At 50.4% G+C, this 24,523-nt stretch overlaps 1 protein-coding gene across 1 annotated transcript; it reads left to right on the plus strand.

Moving 5' to 3' along the window:
* Window positions 1-24,523, plus strand: SRRT (serrate, RNA effector molecule). The gene is made up of 19 exons (XM_033169026.1): window positions 1-205; window positions 764-892; window positions 2,133-2,279; window positions 4,989-5,177; window positions 10,378-10,547; window positions 12,455-12,624; window positions 12,721-12,822; window positions 13,849-13,963; window positions 16,012-16,211; window positions 17,347-17,408; window positions 18,368-18,446; window positions 18,985-19,176; window positions 19,739-19,909; window positions 20,824-20,977; window positions 21,952-22,145; window positions 22,878-23,028; window positions 23,623-23,712; window positions 24,151-24,247; window positions 24,403-24,523. The coding sequence occupies exons 1-19, from the start codon at window positions 87-89 to the stop codon at window positions 24,476-24,478; spliced, it is 2,607 nt and encodes an 868-aa protein (XP_033024917.1). The 5' UTR covers window positions 1-86; the 3' UTR covers window positions 24,479-24,523.

Consider the following 24,523-nt stretch of genomic DNA (forward strand, 5'->3'; position numbering starts at 1 on the left):
TTCGCCTTGGAAGACAGCTGAGCTGGACCCCCTCAGAATAACTGCCTCTTGTCTGCAGAACAGAGGGATAGTAACATCCTGCAACTATGGGTGACAGCGATGACGAGTATGACCGCAGGCGCAGGGACAAATTCAGACGTGAAAGGAGTGACTATGACCGTTCTCGAGAACGTGATGACAGGCGGCGAGACGACTGGAGTGACAGGTACACCCCAAGTGACCTGGGGAATGGAAGTTAAAAAAACCCACACAAAAAACCACATCAAAGTGGTTTACAAAAAAACGATAAAGCTATGAATAAGAATTAAAAAACAATAGGCTAAATACAGGTTAAAACCTGTACCAGCTTTCTAAACACCTGCTTGTCTAAACAATGTTTTTAGCAGGCACCAAAAAGATTGCAGTGAATGTGCCTCCCTGGTGTCAATAGGCGGGGAGTTCTATAAGTGCTGCTGCACTAAAAGATGGAGTTCTTGCAAATGTGGAGCAGGTATTTTGTGTAACAGCAGCAGTTCTGCCCATCTGGGTAGGCTTGCCTGAACAAAAACGTTTTAAGCATATTAGAATCCTTAACACATGATGGTCGATAGTTGATTGCCCTGGAATCCAGGTAGAGCGGGTCCTGAAATATTTCTCAGGCACTTCGGCTCATGGCACAGAGGGCTGGTAGAAAACCCGGTTGGGCTGATTTCTGCCCCGCCAGCTGAAGAGAAGGGTCAGTTATGCCTGCCCTCCTCACCACCTCTGTGCTGTTTGCATCCAGGGAGTGGGACAGGGGCCGAGAGCGCCGCAGCAGAGGCGAATACCGTGATTATGACCGGAACCGGCGGGAACGCTTCTCCCCACCTCGCCATGAACTGAGCCCTCCACAAAAACGGATGCGACGAGACTGGTAGGTGGCCGTTCGATCTCCTCTGGGTTTCTGTTTCCATTTCTGTTCTGCGTTACTTGGCTCGTCAGTTTCCAGTTCCCAAGAGGAACTGCTCAGCAGAAACAGCGTATTGGATCAGGTCTGGGGAATTCAAGAAGAAGAAGAAGAAGAGTTTGGATTTGATATCCCTCTTTATCACTACCCAAAGGAGTCTCAAAGCGGCTAACATTCTCCTTTCCCTTCCTCCCCCACAACAAACACTCTTTGAGGTGAGTGGGGATGAGAGACTTCAAAGAAGTGTGACTAGCCCAAGTTCACCCAGCAGCTGCATGTGGAGGAGCGGAGACGCAAACCCGGTTCACCAGATTACAAGTCTACCGCTCTTAACCACTACACCACACTGGCTCTCCAGAGACCATGACCCCCTCTCTCATGACCCTCCAGAGCATGAAGAACATAAGAAGAGCCCCTCTGGATCAGGCCAGTGTCCCATCTAATCCAGCCTCCAGTTATCACAGTGTTGACAGTGGCGGGACCTAAGCACAAGAGAAACTCTTTCCAGCAACTGGGATTAGCTGTTCTCAAGGACCTTGAGTCCTTGTCAGGGAAAAAAGGCAGGGTATCAATAAATACATAACAATAATTCAAAAGCATTGCTGCCTCCAACTATGGAGGCAGAACGTAGCAATCATGGCTAGTAGCCACCTAAGTTGGTGGCTGTCACTACCTCCTGCAGGAGGGAGTTCCACAGTTCCACTGCATTTCTTTTATCTGTGCTGGCTTTCCCAGCGTTCAGCTTCATTGAATGTCGACGAGTTCTAGTGATATGAGAGAAGGAGGCAAAACTTTTTCTTTATCCAGGATAACCGGGGTGGGAGGAATGCTGTAGGTGGAAACAATTGTCCGAGTTTGAAAAGCTGGTATCACTGGATCCATTTTGTTGAATTAATTAACCTAAATTGTTTGAATTAGATTTTGAATATATGTGCAATTTATGGGCACCGTTCTGAATTTCACTGTGCCGTTATCGTGGGTTGTGCTGGTATTCTGAATATTGCATTTTGTAGGGTAAGGCGGGACACACTGGGGTTGAGGTTATGGAACCAAGGGCGTGGACCGGCCAGAAACGGTTTAGGGAAAACTGGTTTTAACACATGTACCCTTGCTCCAAAATAAATCTGGATCAATTAACACTTTGGTTCTCCCCCAATCCTCCTGGTGGTTTTAACTTTACCCCCTCCCCCCCCCAAAAAATCTGCAGGGATGAACACACATCGGACCCCTATCACAGCGGCTATGAGATGCCTTACAGTGGCGTCACCACCGGCCCTACCTACGGACCTCCGCAACCTTGGGCTCACCCAGAAATGCACGTGACGCAGCATCACATCTTGCCTATCCAGGCCAGGTAAGCTGCTCCGAGCACGTCCTGCCTATTCAAGCCAGGTGGCCTTTGCCGCTCAGGTGAGACCTGCCTGAAGACTCTGAGATACGTTGGTCAAATCATCTGCCCAAGAACAGGTGCCTACAAACACTGAAATGCCTCCCTGTTGCTTTCCGTGTGACGAAGTGGAACAATAGGATTGTAGAGGCGAAAGAGACCCCCGAGGGTCATCCATTCCTACCCCTTGCAGTGCAGGAATCACAGCTAAATACAGAACACTTCAAACAGGCTCGTCCCACTTGCCCTGCAGCTGAACCCCGGGTACGAAGAATCAGATGATAAGGTCACCTGTGGATGGGCCCTGGAGAAGGCAGACTTGGCACCCGACATCCATGCTCCGGTTACTTCCGGGGCGGCCCTGCCATGCACACAATGTGGGGCTCACTTTGGAGACAGACAGTCTGAGAGCTTTAGGGTTCTTCAAATGCAGCAGCCAGGCCTTTGCCTAGTGCTCATGGACTGTGGAACATAACTGAGCTTTCCTCAGCTCCGTTGGCTTCCAATTTGCATCTGAGCTCCTTCAAAGCCCTAAGTGGCTTAGGGCCAAGTTGTCACGTGGTCCTATTGTGCCGTGGTCATATTGTGCCGCTCCGGGTACTTAACGGTAGAAAGTACCCAGGCTTCTTAAGTAATTGCAGTTAATTAAATAATTACAGTTAATTAAGCCTTGCACAGGCTTCTTAAGTAATTACAGTTATGTTGGATTTAGCAGGGCTTGGATTGCTTACGTCATAGTTACGTTTGGTTTGTCGTTAATCCTGTTGGTAAAATGAAAACAACTCTAGCTATTTGTTTAGCTATTGCCCACCTTTCACTCGGAGGTCCAAGGGCAGGTTACAACTTTAAAACACAACGTTAGAAACAGTTTAAAGCAACAATTATAAAAGTAAGGTGGGGCTTACAGATCTCAGGTTTCAAAAACCAGGGGAAAGAGGTGCATCCTCCAGAATGCTGTATAATAAAGGTGAAAGACGAACCTCTGCAGGGAGGGAGTTCCATAGCTTGGGGGCCACCACAGAGAAGACCCTCTCCCGGTCCACCACCAAGGGTCATTTAGAACTTTAAACTACAGTGGTACCTTGGTTCTTGAACTTAATCCGTTCCGGGAGCCCATTCGGCTCCTGAAACTGTTCGAAAACCAAGGTGCGGCTTCCAATTGGCCGCAGAAGCTTCCTGCACTCAGTTGGAAGCCACGTCGGACGTTTGGCTTCCAAAAAACATTTGCAAACCAGAACACTTGATTCCGGGTTTGCGGAGTCGATTTGTTCAGGAGCCAAGCCATTCGAGGACCAATACTATTGCCTTCCTCTAACACAGTAATTCTTACTCAGGAGTTAGAACCTATTGTAAAGCCGGAGACAAAGATTCTCCAAAGCTTTCCCATTGATGTCAATGCATATGAGGATACTGACACCAGCAGTAGCAGTGCAAGCTCAACCACGGCTAGTTCCGACACAGGTGAAACTGTCATTGAGAGAACTCATGCTAGTTCCAGGCCATCTGATGAAGATGATGTGCTAGGATCTTTAGAGCCACTGTTTACAATTGGTAACGTTTCTCCAAAAGGTCCTGTTCAGGAGAAACTCAGCAAAGAAGATCTACATCTTGTGCGTAGATCTGAGAGGGTGACAAAGGGTCAGGCGCCCAAACGCTACTCCAAAGAATTTGCAGTCTCAGCTGTTGCAAATGTAGCTGTAGTTTGCACTCAAGACAGAGACACTCAGGCTCATTTCACAGATGTGAGAAAGCCACAGCAACAGGTTGCAAAGTTCAACACTGTTCCTGCCAACACACACAGAGCAAGCGCTCTGGTCCCCTGGAGAGTTGGTTATAAAAGGCTCAAACTGGTAGAACCAGTCTCAGAGAGTTCCAAGGATGGAACAAAGACAACAGATTCATACTGTGTATATGATAACTGTTTGTTTACTTCTCTTAATAATGCCTTAACTTTTGCCGCTCTTACATTGTCTAATATCGGGGGAGGATGTTGTGATATCAGTACAAGCCGAGCTGCGAAGACGCTGAAGCAGCAAGGTCACTTGACTTGACTAAGAGTCATATTTCACTCTGTGAGAAACACACTGGCCATAGTAGCCCACTCACATGTGATGTCATTGTATTTTTCTATTGTACTCTTTACTTTCTGTTTTGCATCAGGAGATGCAGACGCAATTACAGACAGCTCTGAAATAATGAGCTGGCTACGCAGAGAAATTCTGCTCTAAATCTACAATAAGGTAGATCTTAGCCAAAAGGCTTGTGTGTGTTGTTTTCAAGTTGGGAGCAACCGCATATTACATTGTGCCCCTGGACTCCAGAAGCCAGAGGGCACAGAAGCTTCGTCCGCCTTGGGGTCAGTCTCTCAACTTGCCCCCGCGGGAAGTTTTCATAACAGGTGCCACTGTGTAATGTCAGCACCTTGAATCTGGTCCGAAAACAAACTAGCAACCGATGCAGCTGTTTTAAAACAAGGGTTATATGGAACCCCAGACAGTAATTTGGCCACTGAGTTTTGGAGCAGTTGAAGTTTCCCAGTCATCTCCTGCACTTGATAACTTGAAAAGGGTCCTGCGGAGCTCTGCTGGGTTTTTTAAGGGTGGCCTCTTTGCACTGGAGATGTGACTTGTGAGAATGCACACCTTTTTTATTTCCCTTTTTCTCCTTCCCTCCCAGGCTGGGGAACATCGCGGAGGTGGATCTGGGCATCGCCCCTCCCGTGATGAAGAACTTCAAGGAGTTCCTCCTCTCCTTGGACGATTCCGTCGACGAGACGGAAGCCGTGAAGCGCTACAACGACTACAAGCTGGACTTCCAGCGCCAAAAGATGCAAGACTTCTTCCTGGCCCACAAGGATGAAGAGTGGTACGTCTCTCGTGGGCTGGGCCTTCTTGCCTTGGACTGGTGGGAGGTGGAGCAAGGGGAGGTCTGGTTCCCTCAGGGATGTGTATCTGTAATTATGCATGACTGGCAACCTAAACAAGAGGCCTTCAGAGCGGGATATAATTCAGTAACCAGTTGGTAGATTTGCCCGGCTTTAGAAGGCGGCTGCTTCCTGTCCTTCCGTTGGAATGCTCAGGGCTTTAAATGACTTGTGTGAGTTAAAAAAAACACAGAATACCAGCAGAGTGTAGCATGAAGTCTCCAACTAATTGAAAGAATGTTCTGCACATATCCCTGTGAGGTCCTTGCACATTTTTTCCCATAGGGTATATGAGCTGTTCCCCCCATCCCAGAAACACACAGGCAGGCTAGAATAGGGCTCAGCAACCTTTTTCAGGTGTGGGCTGGTCCACCATCCCTCAGACCATGTGGTGGGCCAGACTATATTTTGAAAAGCAGCACACACACATCCATTCTGGGTGCTGGCCTTGTTCCTGAGGCCCCGCCTCCCCTTGGACTTCCAGATTCGGTTGCTAATTCACCATCCCTGAAATCAACCAGCTGTTCCCAGCGAAGTAAGGATATTCAGTTCTGGCTCCCCCAGCCTGGCACCTTCCAGATGTTTCGGACCACAGCTCCCATCATCTCTCAGCCAAGCCGGCTGTGCCCGTTGTCTGAAGCATCTGGAGGTGGCCAGGTTGGAGTTGGTTGATTTAGTTGACGCAGCGGGCTTTGACTTGGCGCGGTCGGGTGTGGTCTACGAAATGGAGAAACTGCTGAGAAGGATGTGGTGATGCGGGGGGGGGGCAAAAAGGGATGCTGAGGAATACTGAATGTGCGGAGATAGGGACGAGAGAGGTGGGAACTGAGAGACGTGTAGAAACCCTGCCGCCGTTCCTCTCTGGAAGTCTGTGTTATTCTCCTGCCATCTTCATCACCTACATACCGTCTTTGCTCCCTTGACACGTTTTCCACTAGTTCTGTTTCACATCAGTCAGCATAAAAACATCTTCCACCACTGGCTGGGTTCACACATGACTCATATAGCGAGTTTGTGGCTTGTTAGAATTCCCAAGCCCAGCATACTAACCATGGTTTGTTCTCTGGCAGCAGACCGCAACGTGAAGCTGCGGCTTGTTGCTGGCTTGTGAACCATGGTTTGTTCCAATTACTGTCTAACTCCAGGTTTGTGTCGGGAAAAACTCTCATTGGGACTGGAAAGCAAACCCCCAGTACTCCGGAGTGTCTCCCTGACCCTCTCTGGCTGACATTCTCCATCAGTCCAGAGTGCCGGCAGTTTGCGACTCTTCTCCCATGAAAAGAGCACACAGTGTCTTGTGGCATATCCAGCAAGAAGAAAGACTCATCTGTAGGTCTAAACTACTTTATTTACAGTCTTATATACAGAAACTCCATAAGCACGTCTGTGTTCTATGAACACCAGTACAGAAAACTGCAACACTGCAAAAAGTGAAACTAAAACACAGTAAATATACTCAGAAGGAAGAGATAAGACCAGCTTCCTTTCTCACAGTCTAACTCAGGCTCTTGTGATTTACACCAAACGTAATATAACAATCCCGCTATAGCAGCATAGGATAGATAAAAATCCCAACAGTTTGAACCCAGCGATGTCCCTTGACCCCTCCCCTAGATGCTCGCCAAGCTACAAGGCAAGCACAGCTGGGGAGCAAAGCAAGCTTTGGAGAGATCAAACCATGGCTTGTTGTCATGTGGTTCGTTGAACAAACCATGGCTTAGCATTGTGTGCGAACACAGCCATGATTATCTGAATCCAGATGGTAACGAGCTGTTTTGCACCCACTTCCCTCCTCTCGCTTGTAAAATGCAGCTGTTCATCATTTGGGTGTCTTGTGTTTCTTCCTCATTTCTGCCTGCTTCTCAGCTGACTTGCTTGTGTACTAAATACTTTTAGAATTCCAGTTCGGAACCCCGGTTTCTCTTTGATATGGGTTCGCCTCTCAATAGCTCCAGCAGCTTGTTCGCCTGCTGTTAAAAGCACACAGATGCTTTTCAGCAGAATCCTTGAAAACTGAGCAAACACAAAATAAAATTGAGAAAGAAACATCCTTTTAATTACCTTGCATTCATATCCCACCTTTTTATTCAAGGAGGCATGTTCATGGTCTTCCACCCTCATTTAATCCCCACAGTAACCCTGCAGGATAGGATAGGCTGAGAGGCAGTGACTGTCCCCCAAGGGCTGAATGGGAGGATTCGAACCCTGGTCTCTGCCAGGTTCTAGTGCAGTGTTTTTCAACCACTGTTCCGCGGCACACTAGTGTGCCGCGAGATGTTGCCTGGTGTGCCATGGGGAAAATTGAAAAATTACTTTATATATAGTCAATATAGGCACAGAGTTAATTTTTTTAACATTTTCTAATGGTGATGTGCCTCGTGATTTTTTTCATGAAACAAGTGTGCCTTTGCCCAAAAAAGGTTGAAAAACACTGTTCTAGTGCAACACTCTACTCTGATTTTGAGGGCAGGCAAGGGTGGGGCTTGGCACATCGGACGGGGACGTTTTTGTTATGTTTCAGTTTCTACAGAGCACGACCGCAGCTGCTATTATTGAGCCATCCGAAATAGTTTACCAGGGTGGCAGGATGGGTGGACCAGGCTTCAGGTCAGGCGCCAGGTTAGCAGAGGTTGCTGTAGGGCAAGGGAAGGAGGCTGGGGGCGAAAGGTGGCCCCTGGAGGATGGACGTGGCCGAGGTGTTTGTGTGCCTGGGGAGCGGAGGGACGCTTTGCTGCAGCGCTGGATGGGGGAATCTCATCGAGGGGAGGGGGCTGTGTGTGGTTCCTCTTCCCTAGGCAACTGGGTATCTAACACAGCTGTGTCTCTCTCTCTGTGTGTGTGTGTTCACTTTTGACCATTTTAATTTCCTTTGATAGATTTGAACTTCTTTCATTTTTGCTAATTGGTTGTTGACTGTAATAACTTGGCCTTTTCTCCCCTCCTCCCAAGAACCTCTCACAGGAGACTCCAAAAATCATCCGTCCTCAGCCTGGAGAATCCATAAATAAGCCAAACAAACCAAAGAGCCTTGAATGTGCTTTTTTTTTTCAATTTTTCCCCCATTCCTCTCTCTGCTGGTGGTGGCGATTTTTGTTTTTCTTCCTCCGTAGCGCAGACAGTCAGGGTCTTCACTGTGCACAATGCAGTGACTAGCTGAATGTGAGTTGGCAGGATGTAGGCAGAGCAGGGCGAAATCGCAGGCATCAGAGCCTACTCTCTCTTTTGTTTTCGTTTTTACGAAGTCCTGCGGCCCAGCGAGAGAGAGAGAGAGAGATTCCAATCTTTTGGGGTTAAGCATTTTTTTTTTTTTGTCTCTCTAAAAAAAATCCGCCGAAGAAAACTCTCTTCGCTTGGAAGGCTCGGAGTGTGACTCCTCTCAGTGTATGTATGACGTGTTCTGTCTTCTTAAATCACAGCTGAGAGCAAAAAAAATATATAAAAAAAACTAAAACGCATATCTTGTATTTGCAAAAGGTAAAAAAAAAAAGTCTGTAGAAGGCGTGTTTTGGATTTGGTTGTATTAATTTCCACCCCCTCCCCCTTTTTAACTGCCTTCCCCATCGAAGCTGCTTTTACATCTCCCCCCAGCCCCACTCCATCTCCAAATCCTGAGAGCATATCACGTCCCAAATAGGGCGAGGCTGGATTGGGCCAAAGTGGAGAGAACTGCGTCCTGTACTCACAGTAGCTGAATGCCCCAAGGAACCTAGGAATTTAGGTAGGCTCTGGTTTCCATCAGAGCGTAGAGCCAGGCTGCTGGATCAGGCCAATGGCCCATCTAGCCCAGCGTCCTGTTCTCACAGGGGCTAACCAGGTGCCCGTTATGAGAAACTGGCAAGCGGGATCCGAGCAACTCTCCCTTGTTGTTGTTTCTGCAACTGGGATTCCGAAGCATCGCTTCCTCTGGCCGTGAAGGCAGAGCACGGCTGTTGTGGCTGCCTCACAAGAAGGGACCCCCAGATCTCCCCGCAGAGTTTGATCTTTTTGACAGAAGGGACCCCCATGGAGCTAGCCCACCCCACACCCTGAGATGGGGGGGGCAGGCTGAGCCTTCCTTCCTTCCTTCCTTATATCACATCTGGCAGGCGGGGACATTTTAGCCGTGGGGCATTTTAGCATGGCAGTCAAGGTGGAGGACCAGACCAGGGGAAGCCTGTGGTGTGGCAGGCCTTGAGAGTGAGGGAGGAGGCGCCTGGAACAGTTGCTGCTGCTGCTGCTGTTGCTGTTATGATTACAATTTATTTCACCCTAAGGTCCCAGGGTGGGCAGGTCGTGACAATGAAAACCCAAGGTGCTTGTGTTGGCTTTTAAAGCCTTACCTGAAAGGCCGCCTCCCTACCTACAGACCCCCTTCGGGTGCCAGGATCTGCGGAGAGGTCCCTCTTGGCAGTTCCTCCACCCTCAGAGACTCAGGGTAGGGGTGACCCAGGGCGAGAGGACCTTCTCTGTGGTGGCCCCTAAGCTGTGCTGCTCCTGGCAGGTGCTGAAGACGCCCCCTTTTACCCTGGCTTTTGACACTTGAGGCCTGCATTTTTAGGACCCGCCTTCTCTTTGCGGCAGCTAAGTTGATTTGATAACCGCAACCTTTCTCTGGGACCTTAAGGAGGGGAGGCGGGGAATAAACTTGACAACAGCAGCAGCAGCAACAACAAACTAAGCCCAAAGAGAGAAGGGAAAAGGATTCTGAACCGAGCCAAGCTGTCGAGGAGTAGGAGGGCCGAAGCAGTCTCCCCGAAGCGCCCACTCTGCACAGAATCTCGCCCCAAGGCCGACCCCGCTGGCGCACCCGCCTTCCCTGTGGCGGGAGACAGCAAGCGAGCGGCGCCCCTTTTGTGGAGGTGGGCTTCGGCCTGCCCTGCCGGCGACCAAGAAATTCCTCAAGCAGCACTTCCCTCCCCTCTACACTTCCATTTCCACAGAAACCAAACCAAACCAAAAAAAAAGGCACCTGGAGTTTCCTCCCTCCTTCCTTCGCTTTGCATGTGTGAACTAGCGACCAAGAGGGTCGTGCTTCCCTTCCCCTTTTTTCTGGCTAACGCATTTCTTCCCCTCCCCTCCGCCCCTCCTTTTTCTGTGTCTTTCTTTCCCCCCCCACCTGCCCCTCCTCGCCCCCACCCTTCTGCTAATTTGGGTTCCGTTCAGGTTCCGGTCCAAATACCACCCGGACGAAGCCGGCAGGAGGAAGCAGGAGTCTCACAACGCCCTGCAGAACCGCCTCAACGTCTTCCTCTACCTCATGGACAACGGCTGGTTCGAGAACTTGCAGCTGGAGATCGACAAGGCCAACGCCATCATCAAAGTCTTGGATGCCGGTACAGTTGCTGTTGTTGTTGTTGTTGTTGTTGTTGTTGTTGTCCTCTTCCTCCTCCTCCCATATATTTATTTGTAACAAAAAGCAACAGAAGCCAGAACGATGCAGAAGTGCAGTGGAGCCACACCTATACGGACAGATTTCCGTGCCGAAACCCCACGTAATAAGTTAATATCTCAAAGTTCCAAGTAGCACAGACCTTGTTTCTCGAGAAGATCATGAAAAGGCTCTGTTTCTCTCTGCTTCTCACCATGTATGCAACCTTAGCCAGGTATACAACGTCCCAGATTTCAATTATCCGTGCTCTCATGATTGGTGTTCTCATCCCCCCCTCCCCAAGGCCAGTTTTGACAAATAATTCTGGCTGTAGTTAAGAGACATTTCATTAATTCCCTGTTAGTGCTTATTTCCTTAACATAACCAGATAGCAAAATTAGAAGATCCATGGATAAAGTAAAGCCAGTTATTACTTCAACAGTTGTTTAGTCAAAACAAAATCGAAAATTCTTTCTAGTAGCACCTTAGAGACCAACTGAGTTTGTTCCTGGTATGAGCTTTCGTGTGCATGCACACTTCTTCAGATACACTGAAACAGAAGTCACCAGATCCTTAAATATAGTGGGGGAGTGGGGAGGGGTATTACTCAGAAGGGTAGTGGGAGTGGGTGATAGGCTGATAAGTGTGGAAAACCTGTTGACGACTCTAAACGGCTGCTGTTAGTCTTGCAGTTGTTTAGTCGTGTCCATATCTTTGTGTCCCCATGGACCAGAGCACACCAGGCATTCCTGTCTTCCACTGCCTCCCGCAGTTTGGTCAGACTCATGTTGGTAGCTTTGAGAACATTGTCCAACCATGTCGTCCTCTGTCGTCCCCTTCTCCTTGTGCCTGGTATTGGAGCCTCAACTTCAGGACCTGTCCTTCCAGTGAGCACTCAGGGCTGATTTCCTTCAGAAAGGATAGGTTTGATCTTCTTTCAGTCCATGGGACTCTCAAGAGTCTCCTCCAGCACCATAATTCAGATGCATCAATTCTTCGGCGATCAGCCTTCTTTATCGTTCATCTCTCACTTCCATACATCGTTACTGGGAAAACCATAGCTTTAACTATACAGACCTTTGTCGGCAAGGTGATGTCTCTGCTTTTTAAGATGCTGTCTAGGTTTGTCATTGCTTTTCTCCCAAGAAGCAGGCGTCTTCTAATTTCGTGACTGCTGTCACCATCTGCAGTGATCATGGAACCCAAGAAAGTAAAATCTCTCCCTGCCTCCGTTTCTTCCCCTTCTATTTGCCAGGAGGTGATGGGACCAGTGGCCATGATCTTAGTTTTTTTTATGTTGAGCTTCGGACCATATTTTGCGCTCTCCTCTTTCACCCTCATTAAAAGGTTCTTTAATCCCTCCTCACTTTCTGCCATCAAGGTTGTGTCATCAGCATATCTGAGGTTGTTGATATTTCTTCCGGCAATCTTAATTCCGGCTTGGGATTCACTTCAACAGTAGGGTTCGATTTACCTGATTTTGCCTTAAGATTTCTAGCGGAGGAGAGGTTTTGCTTTGGGTGCCCAGAAGGCCATTGCATCTGTCCTCATCACAAGCCAAAGCCTGCTTCATACATTTTTACTCGGGACAGCCTATCTCCAGACACGTAGGCATTGACATATTTTTAATCTTCTAGGCTGCTGATTTTAATTATCTTTATAAACAGTTGTGAAGAAAGGTGGTGGCTTTGGAGGCAGCCTGGGGTCCACGTAGATCTTTTGCTGAGTCCAAACACACACCCCCGAATTACTGAGTTTGAACATCCCCCTCGAATTGCTGAGTTCGAACACCCTTCCCCAAATTGTTTACAATGTGCCATAGTTAAGAACCTGTCAGGGTCTTGACGGTGGTGGCTCCCTCTCCCCCTGCAGCCGTCATTAAGATGGAAGGCGGGACTGAGCACGACCTGAAGATCCTGGACCAGGAGGAAGAGGAGGAGCGTCAGGAGAAGGCAGAGCCAGGGAAGAAGGAAGAGAACCGGCTGCAGGAGCTGGACCGCAAAGCCTCAGAGAAGGACGACAAGAAGGAAGAGGCCAAGAAGGTAGCTCCTGGGGAGGCGGGTGTGATCCTGGCTGGGCCTTCCTTGCTGCTGCAAGCTGGGCAGGGGTGTCTGACGTGCCTCCCTGCTCTGTCCTAGGCTGGCGACGAGGAAGCTGTCGAGGACAAGGCAAAGAAGGCCTCGGAAGAGGAGGAGAAGAGGGCTGAGAAGAAGGAGGAGGCGGACAAGGAGGCCAAAAAGGTACAGGGCCCTCTGTGCTTTTCTTCATTGAAACAGGGAGGGGGAGTGGATGAGCTGCCAGAGTAGGATGTGTGTGGAGGCACTTCATTCGCAGGGTCCGGTCTGTGGCGTGCTGGAGGTTAGATAGGTGGGAGGGACGCGGGCGGGCGCTGTGGTCTAAACCACTGAGCCTCTTGGGCTTGCCACTCAGAAAGTTGGCGGTTCGAATCTCTGTGGCGTGGTGAGCTCCTGTTGCTCTGTCCCAGCTCCTGCCAACCTAGCAGTTCGAAAGCATGCCAGCGCAAGTAGATAAATAGGTACCACTGTGGTGGGAAGGGAAACGGACTTAACCGTCCAGGGGTCCTTTCCCTTTTTTTTTAGATAGGTGGGGAACAAACCTCCCTGTCTCTTTAAAGAAAGGCCGAGTGTTATTCCAGGAGTACAAAGGAAGCATGAGGAAACAAGAGCCTTGTTTGGTCAGGCCAAAGGCTTAATCCTTGTTCTCCTTTTGTCAGCCAGCGGAGGAGACCTTATTCTTACAGGCATTTTGTGAGCTGACTGTTTTCTATTAAAGAAAGGGCTTTGTGTTTTAATAGACCTGCCTTTTATATTTATTTATCGTAGTTTAATTATTTCTTCACGGGTCTCTCTTAGATGTTTTTATCCTTGTTGCGTTAATTTGTAGCAAGCCGCCCCTGAGGCTGTGGCTGGGGGGGGGGTGATCTAAAGATAACAATGATGATACAGTGGTACCTCAGGTTGCGGACACGATCCGTTCTGGGGTGCCGTTTGCACCCCGAAAAGTCCGCAACCCGAGCGGTGATATTGTGCATGCGCGGAAGCGTGATATCACTCTTCTGCGCATGCACAGAGCGCTTCTGCACGTGCGTACTTTGCGAAACCCAGATGTAAACACTTCAGGGTTTGCCGCATTCGTAACCCGCGCCGTTCGCAACCCGCAGCGAATGCGACACGAGGTAGGACTGTAACATGCACCAGAAACGAGATTTTGGGGGTAGGAACGACTGCTCCCTTTCTCCCACCCAGATCGGACACAAACACAAACGGAAGCGCAGCGGAGACGACAGCTACGACGAAGGCAGCGTTTCTGAATCTGACACGGAGTCAGAAGGCGGGCGCCCCGAGGAGGAGGACAAGGAAGGTGGGTGGAGGGATGCAGAAAAAAAACCACAAATGGATGTACTGTATTTTTCTGTGTATCACACGCCCCCCTATTCCTGGGGACTCCAAATTAAGAAAATGGAGGGAGGGTTGCCCGGAGTTGTTGAGCTTTTTTTAGGGGGGAATTGCCGAAAATCGCTCACCTGCCCAACACACACTGCCACTCGCACGTGTCACAAAACCCTCCTATTGTGTGTCCCCTCAATGGCAGAAGCAGAACATCGCCCGCCAAATTGCTGCAGTGACAGCCAATCAACACCAGCCCTTGCCGCAGCCACCGATAACACTCCCAATAGCCGCTGACAATCTCTGGCTCCTGAAGGCAACCAATCCCACGTCCCCACTATGTACTACCCATGTATAAGACGACTCCCTCCCTTTTTGGTCATAATTTTCTAAGAAAAAACACTCGTCTTGTACACGGAAATGTGCAGTATACATTTAAGGTGTGTGAGCAGTAAAAGAAAGGACCGCATTGCGAAAGGACGTTTGGCCTGGCGCTCGGGTCCAGCTTGCTGGCATCCCATAATGGCCATCTGGTCGGCCGCTGTGAGAACAGGATGCCGGGCTAGATGGCCTCATCCTGCAGGCCCGTCTTACCTTCCTACATTTAGAGGTCTCCAAATTAGAAAAGAGCGAAGGGTTTTGCCGACGGGGCCTCTGAAGCCAGAGAAAAGCCTCTGTAGCCTGAGCTGTTTGTTTTTTGTTTTTTTTATAAGAATTTTATTAGTATTTCCAATTAAACAACAAATAAACAATAAACATTCTACAAAACAACAAAACAACAAATACAACATAAAATACACCTACATACCTACACCAACACATAAAAACACATAAATCTACTTATTATAACCTCATTTCTAAACTTATTTAAGGGACTTCCTCCGTTCTCTCTTCTGCATTCAGTTCTAATTTACTTTAGTAACTTCTTAACTATTTTAATAAACATTCACCATTATTCTTAATCTTCACTTACAACTTATCTTATCTCTATCACAATCATAGCTAACGCCTATTATATTCACTGATTCCACTTCAAATGTCCAACTTTTCACGTTGTTTCAAATAGTCTTTAAATTTCTTCCAGTCTTCTTGCACCATCTCCTCCCTCTGGTCTCGGAGCTTCGCGGTCAGTTCTGCGAGTTCCATATAATCAATTAACTTCATCTGCCATTCTTCTACTGTTGGAAGCTCTTCACCTTTCCAGTATTTAGCAATCAAAATTCTAGCAGCAGTTGTGGCATACATAAAAAACACTCTATCTTTCCTGGGTATCTCATGGTTGGTTATGCCCAATAGGAAGGATTCTGGTTTCTTAGGAAAGGTGTTTTTCAACACTCTTTTAAGCTCGTTATAGATTTTCTCCCAGAAGTCCTTAACACTTGGGCACGTCCACCACATGTGATAGAAGGTACCTTCTACTTTTTTACATTTCCAACATTCATTACTCAATCCATGGTACATCTTAGCTAATTTAACTGGTGTTAAATACAATCTGTAAATCATTTTCATAATATTTTCTTTTAACACATTACAAGCAGTAAATTTGATACCTTCCCTCCATAGCCTCTCCCAGTCTTCAAACATAATGTTATGTCCCACATTCTTCGCCCAATCAATCATTGCTGATTTAACCATTTCATCTTTTGTATGCCACTCTAACAACAAATTGTACATTCTGGAAAGGTTTTTAGAGTTTGAGTCTATCAGTTCTGTTTCTAACTTGGATTTCTCCACTTGAAAGCCAAGTTTTATAGCCTGAGCTGTTTGTTTCCTGCATCTGGTTTTTTAAAAAAGCGTTGCCTCTGGTAAACCAAAGCTCCAGTTCTTTGGACCAAGAGACACAGGGGTTTGTTAGGGGTTTTTTTTTTCCTTTTTTGCTGAGACGTGTAATTCGGCAGCTCGCAAGAGTCAGCTTGCTCTTCCGAGGCCTCAGGGTTCGCAATTCCCTCGCCGCCCGTTAACCGAAGGAAATCCGCCACAGAGGCCTCCTTGCTCTGAGTTCTTTGCCATCTCTTTTTGCAGACAAGAAGCCGAAGGAGGAGAAGGCAGGGGCAGCGGTAGGAGCAGCAGGCGCGGCGGCGGGGCCAGCGAAGGAAGGCGGCGAGGAGCCCCAGAAAGCCAAGGAGAAGGATGGGGAGCCCAAGCCCCGCCCCCTGCACAAGACCTGCTCCCTCTTCGTGCGCAACATCGCCCCCAACATCTCCCAGGCAGAGATCGTGGCGGTGAGTGGAGCCCAGCTTGCGTGGCGCTGCAGGGGAGAGCAGGTGGTGCCTCTAGGGTGGGCTTTGAGACCCTAGGAGTCGCCCCCAGGGAGGGCAGGCTTGGGAAAAGTTATAAGGAACATAGGAAGTCAGGCCAATGGGGAGTCTTGTCTATTTCATTAATGATAATATTGTACCTATACAATTCAACCTTTAATGCTATATCCGATTATGGATTGTTATTATCTGTTTTCTGGTCTTTGACCGTAATAAAGATACTTGATTCGAATCTTGTACCTAGCTCAGTGATGTCGACACTGGCTGGCAGCTATGGCTCTCCGGGTTCCAGGCTAGGTGTGTTCTCAGCCCTGCCACTGAGCCACAGCCCTTGAGCTTGTTTGGAGGTTCTAGCAGGGGAGCGCAGCTCTCGTCTACCCTTGAACGGAGAACGGTACACTCCTTCTATCTGGGGTGGTCGTCCTCTTCCACCGAGCGCGCAGCTTTGGGAGGGACCCATATGGAGCGGCGAGGGAGGAAGGGGAGCCACAGACCTTTGGGATATATATGGTGCTCAGAGCTTTCCAGACAGCCTCCCTCCCGCCTTTCAGTTAACCTGGCATCTCTTTTCCCAGCGCACTCTGGTGGGGGGGGGACGGTCACTGCCTCTCTCAGCCTAAACCACCCCGCAGGGTTGTTCTGAGGACAAAACAGAGAGGCAGGGACATGTGTATGCCGCCTCCAGCTCTTGGTGGGGTGTCAGTGTAAGAAACGAGTGGGTCGTAGGGTTGTAGAAGTGCCGGAAGGGACCCCGGGGGACATCTGGCCCAACCCCCTGCAATGCAGGAATCACAGTCTTTGACAGCCACCCAACCTCTGTTCAAAGGCCTCCAGCAAAGGAGAGTCCACCACCTACCGAGGGACCCTGTTTTGCTGCCGGACGGCTCTTGCCACCAGGAAGTTATTTCTGATGTTTAGCATCTTGTCATTTGAATCAATGGGTTCGAATCCTAAGATGGGCTGCCCTTCTATGACTGGCAAGGTTTCTAATTTATTCTGGTGCCGGGGGGTTGAGCAGGGTTTTCTGCCTTAACATACCCCGTGCCCCCCCCAAATTTCCAGCTTTTGACTCCCCTCCCTCCTTTCTCCCCTCTCTCAGCTTTGCAAAAGGTACCCTGGCTTCATGAGAGTGGCTCTTTCAGAACCCCAGCCAGAAAGGAGGTAACTTTCGTTTTTCTAACACACACCCACACCCAAAACTTATTGCACGTGCTCCTGCGTCTGTCTGTGTCATATCAGTAATAGTTCTGTAGAATCCCCTGTCTGTAGAACAGCGTAAGAAGGTTAAGAGGAGCTTGCCGGATCAGGCCAAAGGGAGCCCATCTAGGCCAGCGACCTGCTCTCTCACAGGATTCGAACACAGGATCAACACTTTCCCTTCCTGCGGGTTCCAGCAACTGGTACCCAGAAGCATTGCTGCCTCCCGACCGTGGAGGCAGAGTCCAGTCCTCCAGGCGTGTGGCATTTCCTTCTTCTTTTTTTGCGAGAACCACTAACTGCAGCCGGGTGTGAAAGGCTCTTAAAGATTAAAAATGAATACCGATCCTCCCCGCTGCTCCAAGCTTTCTTCATTCTGGCAATCTATTTAGGCGATTGGGGGGGGGGGAGTCATTTAAATAGGTGCCGTCGTTAAATAGTTGGGAGTCAGAAATCCTTCCTGATCTGCTTCACAGCCCTGGGAGATCCACTGGCCCTCCTCCTCCTGCTCTCTAGAGGGTGGAGGAAGGATTCCCCTGTTTTCATATCTCTGCAGAGCCGTAAGGCTTAACTGAGTGGCTGTGAGCAACTTACTTATCATTTCTGCTCTTTATAAGAGGTTCTTCCGCTAAGCAATTGCAGAGCCGCTTTGAGACAGTGCAGAACGTTCCTTTGTCAGGCTGGAACAACCATGCCAGCAATTGGGCGGCTGAGAAGTCCTTTCTACAGAGAAAAGCAAGCCAGTTGCTGCATCTCAGACCCTAGCCTACCTTGCAGGGCCGTTGTGTGGCTGAAACGAGAGAGCTGGCTCGGAGGAAAGGCTGTGTGTGTATGTGTTTGTGTGGCTTGTGTGTGTTTGTGTGCCTGCGAGGGGGAGAGGACGTTTGAAAAGCCCGGCAGCCGAACACCTTTCTCCTTTTCAGGTTTTTCCGAAGAGGCTGGGTGACCTTTGACCGCAGCGTCAACATCAAGGAGATATGCTGGAACCTCCAGAACATTCGGGTAAATGGGCGATTCCCAAAGGGGGCAGGAGGCAGGGGGGGTTCCCTAGGGGGACCTTTAGAGGCGAGGGGGCTATCACATTTTGAGAAACTCGTATCCCTGGAATTGTTCATCTGTTTTGTTGAGTTAACCAAACTGAATCGTTTTAACTGGATTTTGAATGAACTCTGCAGTTAATCTTTCCTGTTTTGAACTGTATCATGTTGCTATCTTCCCGAGCGGGCCGTGCAAACCACTATTCTGAATAATGCTTTTTGTAGGGGGCGCACTGGGGGTGATGAAGCAGAGGCGGGGATGGCCCCCCAAAGTTTGGGAACTGCAAGAGACCGATTCCACCTCATCCTTCTCTTAAGTTGTATCTCCTGATCTGTAGGGTTTTTTCCCCCTTGGGTAGAGAGGATAAACAATGCCTGTGTGCCGTTCTATTATTAAAATGCGATGCCTAGACACAGCTGCATGTCAGGAGGGGGGGGGGGTCCCTCCTTCTTTCAGCAAGGTTTGGGGAGCTGTTCTGGCGTTGACTCTGCCCTCTCCCCAGCTGCGGGAGTGTGAGCTGAGCCCCGGCGTCAACCGCGACCTGACCCGGCGCGTCCGGAACGTCAACGGCATCACGCAGCACAAGCAGATCCTGCGCAACGACATCAAGCTGGCGGCGAAGCTGATCCAGACCATGGATGACCGCACCCAGCTGTGGGGGGCCGGGGAGGCCCGCCCTGCCTCCGAAGTCTCGGTCAGTTGGGGGCACCGGGGGAGGAGGACCTGTCCGGGAGGAGGGTGGGGCGCTCTTCGGATTTCTCTGTGCCTCTTCAGATGGCAAACTGGATCGAGCCTGCTGTACGTGATCCCCAAAAACTTAGCTGCGATGCCTGCCTTGCCGGGGGGGTTGGACTAGATGACCCCCGGGGTTCCCTTCCAACTCTATGACTCCATGAAAACGGCTCCCCTCGGAAGCCAGTTCTCGGCTGAATGTCTACATACAATGCAGGAAGTCGCCTATCTTCTTATCGCACTTCCCTGAGCTGGTGTTCCTCCCACTGCTTTGGACTACGATTCCCATCAGCCTCAGCTAGCATGGCTGATGGGAGTTGTAGTCTAAAGCAGCTGGCGGGGCAGCAGCTCAGGGAAAAGTGCGCCCATAGAGAAACACAGTGGCTCAAGCGGATGGGTCGTTGGTTTCTAACAAGAGTTGGACCCATAGCCGTCGGAAGGAAGGCTTGGCCTTCTGTCTTCTAGAGAGGAGCTTACTCTCGGTAGCGAAGCTCACAGCGGTCTCTCCCTCTCTGCCACCCCAGAGCCTGCCTTCCCAGAACCCCATCCTGAAGAACATCACGGACTACCTGATAGAAGAGGTCAGCGCCGAGGAGGAGGAGCTGCTGGGCAAAAGCGGGGAGCCCTCGGAAGAGCCCCCCAAGGAAGGGAACCCCGCTGAGCTCAACGTGGAGAGGGACGAGAAGCTCGTCAAGGTGACTGTTGCGAGATAGTGGCTTTGTTTGAGGGCGTGGGAAGTAGAGCTTTAGTTTTCAGGAAGCTGGGGAACGTAGGAAGCTGCCTTCTGCCAAATCAGACTATCAGGGTCCGTCCAACTCAGTGCTGTCTTACACTGACTTCCAGCAGCTCCCCGGAGCTTCACGCAGGGAAATTCCTGTGGAGAAGCCACAGGAGATGGAGTCCAGACAGGTGCGCTGACCACTGAGCAAACGGTCCCACGGCGCAAAGCTGAGTCCTCTAGGTTAGATTACTGCAACACATTACACGTGGGGCTGCCCCCCAAAGACTGTTCGGAAACTTCGGCTGGTGCAGAATTTGACAGTGGGGCAAGACGGTCTTAGCACATATCAACGATCCTGGCCCCACTGCACTGGCTGCCGATCAGTGTTTTCCGGCCCCAATTCAGAGTGCTGGTTTTGACCTATAAAGCCTTAAAACAGCTCAGGACTGCAATGTCTCAAGGGCCGCCTTCATCTGGGGCCCTTCTTTGTGTGCCTCCTCCAAGAGAGGTCCGGAACGGGGCTTTATCTGCACTGGCTCCCAGCTTATGGGATGCTCTCCCCAGCGAGGCTCACCTGGTGCCTTCACTGCATTCTCTAGGCGCCAGGTGGAAACTTTCTTCTTCAGGCCTTTGGCGAATTAAACAGTCTATGGATTTTTAAACTGGGGAAGGGGGATAACGGTTGGTTTGCTAGTATGCTATGCATCTTTGTGTTTTTGTATTGTAAACCGCCCTGTGGTCCTTGGGTGAAATTTAATAATAACAGTTCCAGAGATCCACTAACTCCAGGGGCTGCCGTGAGCTCGGCCTCCCCCTCCACCCCCGGCGGGCTTCCCTTGAGGACCCCCCACCCACCCAGGGCCAACTTCCCTCCTTCCCTCCCCGCAGGTACTGGACAAGCTGCTTCTGTACCTGCGCATCGTCCACTCGGTCGACTACTACAACAATTTGGAGTACGTCAACGAGGACGAGATGCCCAACCGCTGCGGGATCATTCACGTGCGGGGGCCCATCCCCCCCAACCGGGTCACCCATGGAGAAGGTGGGCTGCGTGTGTGTGTGAGAGAGAGAAAGAGGGAGGAGAATCATCATCACTTTTAATTTGTATACCGTCTTTCCATCTTACAATCCTCAAGGCGGTTTACAAGCTGAAGAAACAAAGAATGCACACCTTATAACAATCTGATGCAATACAAAAATGTGGTAATAAAACATAACTCTTAAAATAAGCAACCTACATCAAATAAAGTAACATTCAACAATCACTAGAATAAAGGTAAAGGGACCCCTGACCAGTGTGAGAGGGACCCCGGAGAGCCAGTGTGGTGTAGTGGTTAGGAGTGGTAGACTCGTAATCTGGGGAACCAGGTTCGTGTCTCCGCTCCTCCACATGCAGTTGCTGGGTGACCTTGAGCTAGTCACACTTCTTTGAAGTCTCTCAGCCCCACTCACCTCACAGAGTGTTTGTTGTGGGGGAGGAAGGGAAAGGAGAATGTTAGCCGCTTTGAGACTCCTTCGGGTAGTGATAAAGCGGGATATCAAATCCAAACTCTTCTTCTTCTTCATCTCGCTTTACTGGCCGAGGGAGCCGGCATTCAGCTTCTGGGTCATGTGTCCAGCATGACTAAGCCGCTTCTGGCGAACCAGGGCAGCGCACGGAAACACCGTTTACCTTCCCGCTGGAGCGGTACCTATTTATCTACTTGCACTTTGACGTGCTTTCGAACTGCTAGGTTGGCAGGAGCAGGGACCGAGCAACGGGAGCTCACCCCGTCGCAGGATTCGAACCGCCCTCATTTGGGTGAAGAGACAGGGACTGGTACCCAGAACTCCTGGCTCCTCAGCTCATTTCAATACTGCAAGAGTTGCCTTTCAAATGATCCATAAATTCCAGCATCCTTGTTCTCACAGCGACCAACCAGATGCCCCCATTGGATACTCTTCTGCCTGTCCCAAATCTCCCAATGTGCAGCTTCACTGGAGGCCCCACAGGCTCACTTTGCCCTCCCTTTGCAGTGTCTGACTGGCAGAAGACCTTTGAGGAGAAGCTGACCCCTCTGTTCAGCGCCCGGGAGTTCCTCTCGGAGGAGGAGGCCCAGAAGATGGGCAAGAAGGACCCCGAGCAGGAGGTGGAGAAGTTCGTCACGGCCAACACCCAGGAGCTGGGGAAGGACAAGTGGCTGTGCCCCCTCAGCGGGAAGAAGTTCAAGGTGAGTCCGGTTGCCCAGCTTCAGGTCTGACCAAGGGGAAGAGAGGAGGCCACGCTCCCTGATGCACGTGCACAAACGCCCCTCTCCTCCCTCTCTAGACCATCAGCTTAACATGAGTCCACAGGGTGATGAAGCAGCTTAAAAAAGCTAATGCTATTCCAGGCTGCATCAACAGACGTCTAGTGTCCCGATCAAGGGAAGGAATTGTGCTGTTGTATTCTGCCTTCAGACCCCACCTGGAGTCCTGTGTCGAGTTCTGGGTGCCAGAATTTAAGAAGGCTATTGATAAGCTGGGAGATGTGCAGAGGAGGGCGACCAAGATTACTAGGGCTCTGGAAACCAAGCCTTATGAGGAATGGTGGAAGGAGTTGGGGATGTTTAGCCTGGAAAAGAGGAGACTGGGGGGGAAATGGGAGCCTTTGTCATCAAATACCTGAAGGCTGTTGCACGGGAAATGGAGCAAGCTTGTTTTCTGCTGTTCCAGAGGGCAGGACCTGAACCAAAGGACTCAGATTGCACGGAGGGAGATACTCTGATTTAACCTTAGCAAGAACTTTCTGACAGTAAGAGGTGTTTGGCAGTGGAAGGGAGGCTCCTTGGAGGCTTATAAAGAGAAGTTGGGTAGCCCCCTGCCAGGGATTCTTCAGCATGGCAGAGAGGTTGGACTGGGTGACGCTCGGGGACTCCCTTCCTGACGCCCCGATTCCATTGCTCTCGTTCTTCTTCTCTCAGGGCCCAGAGTTCGTGCGCAAGCACATCTTCAACAAGCACGCGGAGAAGATCGAGGAGGTGAAGAAGGAGGTGTCCTTCTTCAACAACTTCCTCATGGACGCCAAGAGGCCTGCCCTGCCCGAGCTCAAGCCCAACCAGCCCCCAGGACAAGGTAAGGCAGAGAGGGACAGGCCCCCCCACCCCCTCCTGCCACTCAGGCGACCTTCCCTGGGGAAACCAGGGGGCTCAGCAAATGTGCTTTCCAGAAGGGGTGCTTTCCAGAAGAGAACACGCTTTTCATCTTGTCTCAAAGCCCAGAAACTCGCAAACATTCGAAGGCAGCAGTGCTTCTGAATCCCTGTTGCTGGAAACCGCAGGAAAGGGAGAGGGGCTCTTGTGCTCGGATCCTGCTCGTTTCCCACAATATTTTTATATTGGGAGAGGTCACTCCGGGGCTCCTAATGCAGCAGAAACAAAAACGCAGGAGGCAGCAGTTACGAGTTGCCGGTTTCTGCAGCCGTTTGGCTTCGCCTCCGGAGACACAGTCCATTGTCTCTTGAGACAGATGTATTTATTCTCATATTCGTAAGGAAAAAAACCTCAAAGCGGTTTAGAAACCTCAAAACCACAGTGAGAGCGAGATGCTGGACTGTGGAGGGGGGGGGCCTGGCCTGACGCAGCAGCTCCCTTCCTCTCCCCAAGCGTCCCTTCCGCCTCCCTCCCTCCCTCCCGCAGCAGCTGCAGCGTTTCCCTCTTCCTCTTGCAGGCTTGGCTCCAGGGTTGCCCTACCCTCCGCAGGCCCCCCAGGGATTGTTGCCCTACGGACAGCCTCGCCTGCCCATCCTGGGATACGGAGGTAAGTGGAAGTTTCTGGCGCAGCCCTGGCGAGGCCTCCCCACACAAGGGGGCGCCGGGGAGCAAGCAGCGCTATTGCCCTCTAAATGGGCTTTGTCCAGGGGAGCTCCACTCTGCCTCCACGGTCAGGCAGCAATGCTTCTGAATACCACTTGTCGGAAACCTCGAGAGCGGAGAGTGGCTCTTGTGTTCGAATCCTGCTTGTAGGTTTCTCATTGGGGGCCATTTGGCCTGATGCAGCCGGGCTCCTCTTTATTTCTTACGAAAAACAAACACATGAATTTTTGTTTCGGAACAAACAGTTTAATAATGTGTGTATTTAAAACGGCTTAGAACAGAAGCAAAAACCGTCCCAGCTCCTTCCCAAGAAAGACACCCCAATAATAACACAGTGTGTCAGTTTCTGATGATCTCCCCCTCCCCCTTCGGTCTCTCGCAGGGGGCCCTCCTTACCCGCCGACCCCATACGCCGCTGGCAGGGGGAACTACGACACCTTCCGAGGGCAGGGCGGCTACCTGAACAAACCACGCAACAGGTAGGCGTTCATATATCAAGGAAGAGCAGAGATGAGCCACATAGCTATTGTGGAGGGGTTTGGGGCTGTGCCTTACAGGGGCAGCGCTCGGGGGGGTCAGAGAGGACGCAGCCGGGCCCCAGAGCCCCCATCTCACCCCCCAATTCTCTCCGCAGGATGGTGCGAGGTGACCCACGGGCAATAGTGGAGTACCGAGACTTGGACGCCCCAGAAGACGTCGATTTCTTTTGAGTCAGGAGTCATCCTGCCAAGTTGGGTTCCAGTTCTTCCCCCCCC

Source organism: Lacerta agilis, chromosome 14 (genome assembly GCF_009819535.1).
Source record: "Lacerta agilis isolate rLacAgi1 chromosome 14, rLacAgi1.pri, whole genome shotgun sequence".
In the NCBI taxonomy this organism is placed as follows: Eukaryota; Metazoa; Chordata; class Lepidosauria; order Squamata; family Lacertidae; genus Lacerta; species Lacerta agilis.

What these genes read in the sequence shown, in the direction of transcription:
- SRRT (XM_033169026.1), top strand. Translation starts at nt 87, where the DNA reads ATGGGTGACAGCGATGACGAGTATGACCGCAGGCGCAGGGACAAATTC. An exon ending in CGAGACGACTGGAGTGACAG is followed by an intron (nt 206 to 763) that starts GTACACCCCAAG and finishes GTTTGCATCCAG; the next exon opens with GGAGTGGGACAGGGGCCGAG. An exon ending in CTGAACAAACCACGCAACAG is followed by an intron (nt 24,248 to 24,402) that starts GTAGGCGTTCAT and finishes TTCTCTCCGCAG; the next exon opens with GATGGTGCGAGGTGACCCAC.